This window comes from Budorcas taxicolor, chromosome 11 (assembly GCF_023091745.1).
Source record: "Budorcas taxicolor isolate Tak-1 chromosome 11, Takin1.1, whole genome shotgun sequence".
Lineage (NCBI taxonomy): Eukaryota > Metazoa > Chordata > Mammalia > Artiodactyla > Bovidae > Budorcas > Budorcas taxicolor.
Genome location: NC_068920.1, coordinates 60,276,147 through 60,288,628, shown reverse-complemented (window position 1 = coordinate 60,288,628; position 12,482 = coordinate 60,276,147). Strand labels below are relative to the sequence as shown.

General features: G+C 45.9%; 1 protein-coding gene across 1 annotated transcript in view; it reads left to right on the top strand.

The window, feature by feature from the left end:
* Positions 1-12,482, top strand: part of MERTK (MER proto-oncogene, tyrosine kinase) — a 117,414-nt gene that overhangs the window by 31,526 nt on the left and 73,406 nt on the right. Inside the window, exon 2 of the mRNA XM_052648805.1 lies at positions 2,626-3,046. Coding sequence (XP_052504765.1) covers positions 2,626-3,046 — 421 coding nt within the window. The remainder of the gene's footprint in view (positions 1-2,625; positions 3,047-12,482) is intronic.

The window sequence follows — 12,482 nt, the reverse complement described above, 5'->3', positions numbered from 1 at the left end:
TGAGGGTGACAGGAGGGGCAGGGGCCCCTTCTCGGTACAGTCACTCTGATCTCGACTCCTTGGAATAAGGGACAGCTCCCATCAGAGCACACTCATCTGTCTGGATGACTGGGCTCCAGGCCAGCCAGCAGCTGACTCACAAAGCCCTCTCCCAGAGGCTGCAAAGGACACCTGCACTCCAAGAGCCCCTGAGACCTCAGCCTCAAGAACAAGCAACAAGCTCTACCTGTTTTTAGAGTGAAACCTCTTGTCCTTCAACCTGGAGTTCACCCAGAAAGCAGTTCCCAGGTACAGCAACCATGAGAGTCTCCCTGGTGGGAGAGAGAGCTGGGTGGAGAGGACTTCTGTCAGGAAGTCATTGAGGCAGGAAGTCCAGCCCTCCACTGAGGGATGAGTGTGGTCCAAAGTGACCTGCAGGGAGGAAGCCAGAGGAATACATTCTGATTCCTCCTTCTACCCCCAAATCTGCTTGTACCTCTATCCACCAAATAAGTACTTAACTGAATACTTACATTAAAAGTTACTTGTTTATCTGAAGTTCAAGTTTAACTGAGCGTCTTTTGTTGTGATTTGCTTAATCTGCCCTCTCTGCGTGCGCGCGTGCGCGCGCACACGCACACACACACACACACTCTCCCTCTCTCCCTCTCTCTCTCTCTCTCTCTCTCTCTCTCTCTCTCTCTCTCTCTCTCAGAGAGCCCGGGAGGTGTGATATCCTGAGAATGGTAGGAAACACAGCCCTTGTGCAGGACTAGATGGCTCTGTGTACCCCCATCACTCACCCACAACATGCCAGCCTGTGTCTCTCCTCCCTGCCTGTTTCACCACCTGTGGTCAATGTGCTTTTTTAAAAAATGCTCCTTCCCCCCATGGAATGTGCCTTTTATTTTTGGCCATGCCACACAGCATGTAGGATCTTAGTTTCCCAACCAGGGATTGAATCCATGTCCCCTGCATTGCAAGAGCTGAGTCTTAACCACTGGACCATCAGGAAAGTCCTGATGTGTTTGAATAAATAACAACTATTAATAGTATAGAATGTATGTTCCAAAACTGCCGTTAACACTAAGAGCACAACAGAAATTTTAGAAATTCTTGTGGGTCAGATGAAATCAGAATATTTCCAGATCTATTCCAGCAGGCAGACGTTTTGCTAGAAGCTTATAAGCACACGATGACTTTTCCCCCATCCCTGGAAATGGGTCTTGCTGAGGCACCAGAATTGCAAACGTGCCCCTTTGTGGCCAGCAGCAGCCTTTCCCAGACTGTTGGCCGAGTCTGCTGTATCAAGTCCTGTGACTGACGGGGCAGAAGGGAGGCGCTCTCAGGCGCCAGCACCTGCCCGCCTGCTGGTGAGTTAAGGAGGAGGGATTTGGAATGAGTCGCAGTTCCAAAAATGAGTGAAGGTGGTCAACGGTACAAACTTCCAGTTTTAAAATAATGAAGTCCTGGGGGTGTAATGTCGAGCATGCTGACTGTAGTTAGTAATACTGTATCGTCGGAAATTCCCTGGCGTTCCAGCGATTAGGACTCTGTGCTGTCATTGCTGAGGTCCCAAGTTCAATCCCTGATCAGGGAACTAAAATCCTGCAAATGGCTATTTGAAAGTTATTAATGGTGGATCTTAAAAGTTCTCATCACAAGAAAAAAATTTCCATTTGTGAAAATGGATATTAACTAGACTTATCCTGGCAGTTATTTTGCAAAACTATACAAATATGGAATCATTCTGCCATACAGCTGGAACTAATATATTATATATATGTCAATTGTATCTCAAATTTTAAAAATTTTGATGGTGAAGATTATATTTCTTAAGTTTTCTATAGAAGGAAGTCTACAAATGAATAAAATTGTGAAAGAAAATATTCACACTATTCATGTGTGTTAAATAAATTCTGATCATGATTTCTGAGGATATTGAGGATGCCCAGTTCTCTCTCATACTGGCCTAGAAAGTTGGGAACCTACTTGGGAAACTCCATTATTTAAGTGGCTAAAAATCCAGGACTTCCCTGGCGGTCCAGTGGTTAACACCCTGCCCTTCCAATGCAGAGGGCGCAGGTTCAATCCCTGATTAGGGAACAAAGATCCCACATGCTGTGTGGCTCAGCCAAAAAGTGAAAAAGTTAAATAAAAAAGAGGGTGGGATGAATGGAGAGAGTAGCGTGGAAACATATACATTACCATATGTAAAATAGATAGCTGGTGGGAATTTGCTATGTGACGCAGGGAGGTTCTGTGACACCCCTAAAGGGGTGGGATGGAGGGTGAGGTGGGAGGTGGAGGGTGGGAGGGAGGTTCAAGAGAGAGGATGTGTGTATGCTTATGGCTGATTCATGTTGATGTACGACAACAACCAACACCCTGTTGTAAAGCAATTATCCTCCAGTTAAAAAATAATTTAAAAATTTAACATGGTGGAATTAGCAATTAGATTAGATATATGTTAGGAAACATGTTGACAGGGGAGACTATCCATGATATATTTTCAAGAAAAAAGGAAGTTTTTTCAAGTTCAGTTTGATCCAAGTTTGTCACATATGTGTTTTTTGTGTTGAAAAAATGAAAGGCTTATACCTAAAAAAAAAAAAAGGGCTAAAAATCCGATATTCTGTTTTGCAGCTATTGCTGAGATGAAGGAAGGAACCAGCCCCAACCTGCTGTTCTCTGGTTCTCTCCCAGGAAGCTTACAGGTTGACCACACGCCATTTTTCTTTCCTCACACTGGTCGCTACCAGCCCACCGCTGTGTCTCCACCCATCCAGCCTGGAACACCAATCCCTGGAAATGTAGCCTTTCCCAGGGTGACCTCCGCCAGGTCCAAGCTCCTACCGCCTCTTGCATTTAATCATACGGTTGGCCATATAATACTTTCTGAACACAAAGATGTCAAGTTTAATTGCTCCATCAACATACCTAACATCTACCAGGACAGTGCAACTATTTCTTGGTGGAAAGATGGGAAGGAATTGTTGGGGGTCCATCATGCAATTACTCAGTTTTATCCGGATAATGAAGTTACAGCAGTCATCGCTTCCTTCAGGTAAGTGTTCTCTCTCCCTTTCTTTGAAAATGTTATGCTTTTGCTGATTCAAAAGCAAAAGGCTTGTCAGTAATCAAAACAGCCTTTCGTTTTCTGTGTTAGCAGCCTCACCAGTCCATTCAGAGTGTAGATTAATAGTCAATTGTATTGTTGATCTCTTTTCATTGGATTTTGGCCCCAGTGGAATTCTTGGTGATCAGACGTTCTTCCCAGCTGTCCTGCAAGTACCCCCAAGTCCTGCTGGACTCCAGAACTCTCCCAGTGGGTGAGAGCTGTGTCCTTGCCTGGCATGAGGAGACATCAGAATCGTTGGGTGGGCGTGGAGCTTGTCAAACAGTGCAGCCCTGCATCCCTTTCGTTTGCTCCGTCTCTTCTTCCTCCCTCCTCTCCCAGCAGCCCTTGTGGCTACAGATACTGGTACTGATGTTGACCTCGTGTTGGGGCGGAAGAACCCCGAAAGTGTGAAGTCTGGGAAGCTGAGACAGACCTTCACGCACTTGGCTCTCCATCTCAACATTCCACTTTGTATTGGCCCAGGCAGGCAGAGTGAGTTGAGGGAGAGACAGCAATAAGCCAGGCCAGGACGTAACCCAATAACCCATCATCCCAAGGACTGAGTCCATATACGCCAGATCCTGGAGACAGTGAGACAGTGGCTCCTCTTCCCACCGTCCCTTTTCATTCTCTCTCTCTCTCTCTTTTTTGACTGTGTCATGTGACATGTGGGATGTTAGTTCCCCAACCAGGGATCGAACCCATGTCCCCTGCAGTTCTGCAGTGGAAGCATGGAGTTAAACCACTGGACCTCCAGGGGATCCCCTCCCTCTTCATTCTCTCCTGTCTCCTCTTAGCCAGGAGGGTGTTTGTTTGTCGGTGTTTACATCTGGACCGCCCAGCATATGCAGGTTTAGAATTAGGTGGACTGCAGTCAGGCTTACCAGGCGGCACTGGTGGTGGAGCATTCTCCCGCCAGTGCAGGAGATGCAAGAGACGCAGGTTTGGTCCCTGGGTTGGGACGGTACCCTGGAGGAGGGCATGGCAACCCACTCCGGTATTTTTGCCTGGAGAATCCCACAGTTGGAGAAGTCTAGCGGGCGATAGTCCATGGGTTCGCAAAGAATCAGACACGACTGAAGCAGCTTAGCAGGCATGCGCAGACTGTAGTCACTAAAAGCTCAAGATGAGGTCGGAGCCCGGCAGCGATGATGCAAGAGCCTTTTCTCTGGGACTCCTCCACGCTGAGGGGAGCCTCTTTGATCTGTTGTTTTTACTTTCTCTGACCTGATGTTTGGGCCGCTTCCAGGCTGTGTCATGTCTTTGGGTGAATCACTGTATGTTTCCTTTTCAGAAAAACCACCTCTGAGTTACCACAGACCTGATGACTCCAGTTGGAGTTTAGTGTGTCAACACTTCCATAAGATTCCGCCCCCCCTTTTATTCTGCATTTTCTAAGTTATCCTGGTCATCATCAAGGCACAGAAAACAGCTTGCGTGTCTTTCATTGGTCGATTTAGAGTCTGGCTCGGTCTCCTGGGCTGCCATTCTCAGCTAGTGACTGAGACCCCTCGGGAGGCTTGACTGTATTTTTTTCTCCATCATCTGCAAAACACAGATGTTTTTCCATTATACAGACATAGCTCCTGATGGGAGAACTAAAATCACCATTTCATAATAAATAAGGTTAAAAGGCCTATAAAAACAAAAATCTGACCAAAGTCTTGGTCCCACCGAGTATCATTTAGAAGGAAAGCACAGCCCTGCTGTCTGGGCTGGGAGTTTCAGCTTGGGGTCCTGCCACTGGCTCCCATGAGACCGTAAGTGAGCCTCCACGTCTTTCTTGGTCTTCTTGCCAAAGAGATGGAATTGGACCACCTGACTGAAAGCTCTGAAGGGCCATGAGATACTCAAAAGACTTGGAGAATTTTTACACCTAGAGTAGGCAGTCTTTTTTTTTAATTTAATTAATTTATTTTACTTTACAATATTGTGTTGGTTTTGCCATTCATTGGCTTGAATCCACCATGAGTGTACACGTGTTCCCCATCCTGAACCCTGCTCCCCCCTCCCTCCCCATCCCTTCCCTCTGGGTCATCCCAGTGCACCAGCCCCGAGCACCCCATCTCGTGCATCGACTATTGATTCATTTCACATATGAGAATGCACATGTTACAATGCCATTCTCCCAAATCATCCCACCCTCTCCTTCTCCCACAGAGTCCGAAAGACTGTTCAATACATCTGTGTCTCTTTTGCTGTCTCGCATACAGGGTTATCGTTACCTTCTTTCTAAATTCCATATATATGTGTTAGTATACTGTATTGGTGTTTTTCTTTCTGGCTTACTTCACTCTGTATAATTGGCTCCAGTTTCATCCACCTCATTAGAACTGATTCAAATGTATTCTTTTTAATGGCTGAGTAATACTCCATTGTGTATACGTACCCACAGCTTTCTTATCCATTCCTCTGCTGATGGACATCTAGGTTGCTTCCATGTCCTGGCTATTAGGAACAGTGCTGTGATGAACATTGGGGTGCACGTGTCTCTTTCAATTCTGGTTTCCTCGGTGTGTATGCCCAGCAGTGGGATTGCTGGATCTTAAAGATCTAAATGTAAGACCAGAAACTATTAAACTCCTAGAGGAAAACATAGGCAAAACACTCTCTGACATAAACCGCAGCAGGATCCTCTATGACCTACCTCCCAGAATATTGGAAATAAAAGTAAAAATAAACAAATTGGACCTAATTAAAATTAAAAGCTTCTGCACAACAAAGGAAACTATAAGCAAGGTGAAAAGAGAGCCTTCAGAATGGGAGAAAATAATAGCAAACAAAGCAACAGACAAAGAATTAATCTCAAAAATGTACAAGAAACTCCTGCAGCTCATTTCCAGAAAAATAAAAGACCCAATCAAAAAGTGGGCCAAAAAACTAAACAGACATTTCTCCAAAGAAGGCATACAGATGGCTAACAAACACATGAAAAGATGCTCAATGTCACTCATTATCAGAGCAGTGCAAATCAAAACCACAATGAGGTATCATTTCACACCAGTCAGAATGGCTGCGATCCAAAAGTCTACAAGTGATAAATGCCAAAAAGGGTGTGGAGAAAAGGGAACCCTCTTACACTGTTGGTGGGAATGCAAACTAGTACAGCCACTATGGAGAACAGCAGAGTCTTATTTTGAACTTAGGTCTTTAGATATTGGAAGGTGACTAGGTGAAATTTTGAGAACTTTAGAGAAAAATGTATACTTTTGCACATATTTGGTTGAACTCTCATAAAGTCATTTGGAAGGGAAGCAAATCTTATGTGACCTCCCAACTGAGCAAATTTAGTGATCAGAATTCTTACAATGGATGGACACTCAGCTGAACCGAGTAATATTTGGAGCAGGATCAAGTCCACCACTGACATATTCACTTTGTTAGTGTTCAGGTGACACTGTAGCTGTGGGTAATTCAATGAAGTAAATTAAAGTAACTTGATCAAGATGATCAATATCTGTATAATTTCTTTGCAAGATAGAAGGATGTTGGAGAGCCTAATTTGATGTCTTTTAGATGAGGACCCTGAGGTCCTTATGAATTAGGATGACTGGCCCAGGGTAACTAGATAGTAAGCTGGGAGTAAATTTAACTAGGGAGCCTGATTTGCACACCTCTCCTCATATCCTCTCTTCTCACGTCTCATGGGCCCCAAGGAAATCCACTCTGGTTCCCAGCAAAGTGAAAAGTTAAAAACTGGTTCTAAGCTTTCAGTGGATGCCATCTTACCAGGAATTCACTAGCTTGCAGTTTTGTTGGAGATGCCACTAAGAGTACTGCATGGACCACGTTTATTTAAGCAAATGTGCAAATGAGAGATGACTGCGTATAGCAGGGATCAGACGTCTGTTAGTATTGATAAGAGTCAAGAGTCATCTGGCATTAATGGGTGTAGGGAGCACTCAGTGTCTGGCTGGAGTATTCCTAATCAATAGCTTGGTGGTTAAAACAGAAAATCTCCACCAACGCCCCTCCTTACTGCTGGCCCCATACCCCCCACCCCATGCCTAATCCTGGATGGTGCATCACTCGAAAGTAGTTGCTAGACCTCCGTTGTAGGACTTGTCACCAGGCTGGACGTCCCCCTTGACACTCCAACTAGTATCCTACCCCATCTACACCTGATATCAGTTCAAAGCATAGAGTATCCATTCATCCAGCCTGGGAACCCTGCGTAGCCAAGACCTCCTGATGAAGTCTCTAAAGAAGAGTGCAATTCCTGGGGCAGTTATTTCTAAGGGCTTCCAAGTTGGCACAGTGATAAAGAATCTGCCTGCCAATGCAGGAGATGGAGGTTAGATCCCTGAATCAGAAATATTTCCTGGAGAAGGGCATGGCAACCCACTCCAGTATTCTTGCCCAGGAAATCCCCATGGACAAAGGAGCCTGGTGGGCTACAGTCCTTGGGGTCGCAAAGAATCAGAGACGACTTGGAGACTAGACAACAGCCGTTAGCTCTGAAGTCTGGGGTCAGGTGCAGAAAAGCTCTCTGGCTTAGGTTGAAACACTCATCAGGTAAAAATTTCCAGGAAGGCACCAGCCTTAAGATCAGAAGACTTGAGGAGACCCGCCCTCAAGCAAAAACGAAAACTGATAGTCCTGTGTATCGACAGGCCCTGCAGATTTACTCACTGGGTGGCTCATGGCAGAGGGAGTGTTTGATATTTGTTTTCTTTGTAGTCCAAGAGTTCCCAATGCTCTTTAAACTCTGGCGTCCTTCCCAGTGGCTCAAGCTGCATGGATTTTACCTTCTTAGTGCGTTTTCCTGGTGAACATGGTGAATGGGTAGTTTGGGTTCCTGCGTGCCCCTTGTGCCTGAGGGACTTGTGTTGGCGGGCCCCTGCAGGCTCTGAGAGCCAAGACCCTTGCCCTACCTTGCCCCAGCTGGGTCTGCCTGATGCCATCGCTGGTTGCTCTTTATCCTGCTGCTGTTGGTGACCCCAAAGATGGAATCGTACATGAGAGATCAGCCAAACATCTAGAAAGTAAGGACATCATTTGTTCAACAGAGCCATCAGTTGGAAAAGCTAATTTTAGCCACAGATTGCTGAGACTTTCAGACTTAGTTTATATGAAATTCAAACTTCTTTTCACGTCAGATTTTGTACCAGATTCCTGAACTCAGTTTTTCCATGGAATCCTGTCAGCACCATTTGAATGACGGCTAGTTAAATATCAGTGGATCTTTGTATTCTTTTTTTAGTCTTTTTTTCTTTCATTTTTAATATTTGTTTGTTTGTTTTTGATTGTTGTAACATAGATATAACATGAGCTTCCCAGGTGGTTCAATGGTAAAATAATCTACCTGCTAAGATGGGTTCGATCCCTGGATTGCAACGATCCCCTAGAGGAGGAAATGGCAACCCACTCCAGTTTATTCTTGCCTGGGAAACCCCATGGACAGAGGAGCCTGGTGGGCTACAGTCCATGGGGTCACAAAGAGTCAGGCATGACTTAGCTACTGAGCACGCATGCACACATAAAGTAAAACACCATTTTAGCCCTTTTTGAAATCAAGTCAGTGACCTTGAGTACATTCACATTTTTATCCAGCTATCACCACCATCCATCTCCAGAACTTTCATCATCTCAGACTGAAACTCCACACCCATGAGCACTGACTCCCCACTCCCTATCTCTTCCAGCCCTCGGCAACCTCTATTCCACATTTTTTCTCTATGAATTTAACCACTGTAGGTATTCAAGAGGAGTCAACTAATATTGGTCCCTTTTTGTATTTCTTTCTTTCTTTTTTTTTTTTAAAGTGACCAGAGATTTATTGAGTTCCAGATTTCCCATAGGTGCCATACATGGTGTGGAGGTGGGTGTTAGACCCTCCATTTCTGAGAAGGAACAGAAGCACAGAGAGAAGGAGAGATGTGTGTACACTCCGCATATAGGAGACTCAGATGGTAAAGAATCTGCCTGCCGATGCAGGAGTCCCGGGCTCAATCCTGGTCCGGGAAGATCTGCTGGAGGAGGGCATGGCAACCCACTCCAGTATTCTTGCCCAGGAAATCCCGAGGACAGAGGAGCCTGGCGGGCTATAGTCCATGGGATCACAAAAGAGTCTGACATAGCTTATCAACCAAACTACCACCACTACCACAAGCCATCTGTGAGCAGGTCAGCCTAGTTGTAACAGGTCTGATGGCCAGAGAGATGTGTGTCCTTGTAGGATGTTCTGGGGCTATGTTAGCTGAGGGGATCCTGGTGGGGACGAGCTTTTGCAGCTGCCAGCCCCCCTTCCTCACCTTGGCTCTCTCCAGATGGTTCCTGTCTAGACATCGGGTCTGAGTCTATGGTTTCTTTGGTCTTCTCCCATTCAGATGTTTGACCAAAATCTGTTGGAATTCTTAAACCTTTATTAAAAATTGCCTGCACATGGTAAAGTAGTCTGTCTATCCCACTCCTGATGGGGAGCAGAGGTGGCCCACTGATTGGGTAGCTTTCCAGAGATACTCAATCCACGAGTCGTGTGTGTGTGTGTGTGTGTGTGTGTGTGTGTGTGTGTGTGTCTGTGTCTGTGTCTCTGTGTCTGTGTCTCTGTGTGTGTGTGTGTCTGTGTGTGTGTGTGGTGTGCGTGCATACCCGCGCCAGGCCCCAGCATGGTGTGTTAATCTAATAGAGTATTACTCATGGCTGTGGTTAAATCAGTACCCAGGGTTCACAATTTCTGTGGCTGTGGAAATGCTATTTTCAGCCGAATCATGTCGTCAGACTGTAATTACATTGGCCTTCTTGTCGAGCTTTTTGATCTTTCTGAATTTAATAGTTTCCTTGCCTGCCTGTTAGTTCACTTAATTTTCTAATTTTTGATTGCTCATTCTCCTCCATGTTCAGAAGGAAAATAAGCATGTCCTCTCAAAATGACACAATTCTCAGGACTGGAGTTTTTTCCTTGGAGGTGCGAGACCTGGAACCGTTCCTTTCTCTCCAGGCCTGGGTCTGGCTGAGTCATCTTTGCTCTTGCTGTTGGGAGCGTCATTCCTCCTGATTTCTAGCTCCTGTCTCCCAGAGCCCAGCTTTCCCTCTTCCTGGCTTACTCCTTCACTTTACCCGGCGCCCACCCCCTCCACTTGCTTTCTGGGCTCTTGAATATCTGAAAATACCAGATTTTTCCTACTCTCACCAAAAGACAGTTTGACCAGATACAGAATTTAAAAGGAAAACAATTTCCTGCTGTTATCTTTTTGCTCCGAGAGTTGTTCTTGAGAAGCATGATGCTGTTCTGATTCACTCATAAATTACCTGCTTTTCCTTTCTCTGGAAGCTTTTGGAGGTCTCTGCTTTATCTTAGATGTGTGACATGTCTAAGGGGCTCGGTGAAGCCCCTTGGTGGGTCTTTTCTCTCTTGCTGTGCTGCCCGGCCTAATGGTCAGGTTTGGAAAGATCCATATCTCCAGTCCTGGGCATTTTCTTGAATCATATCCTCCCCCTCCCCTCTCTGTGTTCTTTCTGGAATTCCTTACTCAGTCGTCGGAATGTCTAGATTGCTATTCTGTGAGCGGAGCCTTTCCTGCTGTTTCTGCCAGGGAGAGGGAGGAGATGGGGGACCACTTTCCCATCTCGAGTCCCAGCTGCACCCTGCCTTCATCCTGGGAGCCTTTATGTCTATAAAACAAAAAGTAGAATTATTTGGAAAAAACCGTTCCTGTGCTATAGGTAAGATGAATCTGGACGTGGTAATTAATGCAGACACAAATAGTCCTTCTCACCAGATGCTGCTAAACCCTGCCTAAAGCAAATGAGTAAAGACCAAGTGTTTGTTTTCAGGCAAGGCTTTATTGATTCCTTTTTGTATTTCTTCCTTTAAAAAAAAAAAAAGAAAGTGACCAAGTATTTATTGAGTTTTGTGTTCTCCTGCTCTTCTCCTACTCTGAATTTTCCTTGCTGGCTGGCTGAAGACACGCCTGGACGTCCTGTGCAGTCTTGAGTCCTGCCGCCGCATGTGCCGCTCCGTGGTTATCTGCGCCTGCTGATGTCCCGGGTTCTGGTGTGCTGCGCACCCTTGGCCTGGGTGCAGCCTCACTGGGGCTGTGGCCTGCCTTCCTCTCTGGCTGTCACTTCCCCTCTGGTTCCTGGCTCACTGAGTCTTGGGTCTCATCGTCCACTCTGTTCAGCTCCTCCCTAGGTTTTCCTGCAAGAAAATGATGCCTCTTTCAAGGTGAACGTGTGAAATGAGTGGAAACCCTCTTCAGTAGCCATAACCTTGGTTTCCCTTAGAACTGCAAAGAAGGCTAGACTGATCAGCATACAGAATCTGCCAGGAGCTGTGTGCACTATCCAGCCCCTGGTTGTTACCCGCGTGAGCAGCACACCTGCTCGTCTTCCTCTTTCTTCATCCCCTTCTGGTAACCACGACATCCCAACACATTCTCAGAGAGGGTCCGCTAACCCCTTATTTGGGGATCTTTGTCCTGTGGGGTCTCTTTCCATGTTCTGGTGACCTCTAGGCACTCTGACATAAAGCCCCTTCCCTAAAGCTTGGCTTTGCTGGTGACTCAAACGGTAAAGAATCTGCCTGCAGGAGAGTCGGGTTCAGTTTCTGGGTTTGGAAGATTCCCCTGGAGAAGGGAATGGCAACCCACTCCAGTATTCTTGCCATGTTGAGAATTCCATGGACAGAGAGGAGCCTGGTGGGCTAGAGTCTGTGGTATTGTAACAAGTTAGACACGACTGAGCGACTAACACTTTCACAAATAAGTTGCATCGAGGAGCAAGCTGCTAGGAAGACAAGTAGACCTCTCCGCATTTTTCTTTTTTTCCCTTTTTCCTCTATCACAGTCTTCTTGGTTGTGTCTGATGCACAGAGAAGAAACCAGTGCTGTGGGACTAATGAAGGTGTCCTCTTTCAGGGAGCATCTGAGAGTATTTCAGAGTGTTCCATACTCTCTCATCCCTTCCTGCCCCAGCTAAGAGCAGGTGTCACCTCTGTGATATATCTCCCTGTTTGTAAACATGTTGAGAAATTGACAAGCAGGACTCTGAACCTTTTGAGCCAAGGCCTCCTGTTTATATCAGATACTTAATAACGTATCGTGTTTACACTGTAATATGAGGAAAACAAAAGGAAGGTGACTGAAAATTAAATAGTATGAACATGAATGTGTAAATACTGGGCGTGACCACACCAGGAGAGGAAATAAAGTCCACGGTGACTTGCGCCATGCACACGGCCACTGCAGACAGAGATGCTGTTAGTCATGCTTTTTCCAGACGATGGCCGAGTCACTGCCAAGTTCAAAACGGGATGAGGAGGTACTAGCCTGCCATTTTCATGGTCCTGGGCAATGAAATGGATATTAACACCAGGCAAAATACTTTATGTGTGTACGATGGGGTTAGGTTCCAGTCTCTGAAGATCATTTGGGTTGTGGAA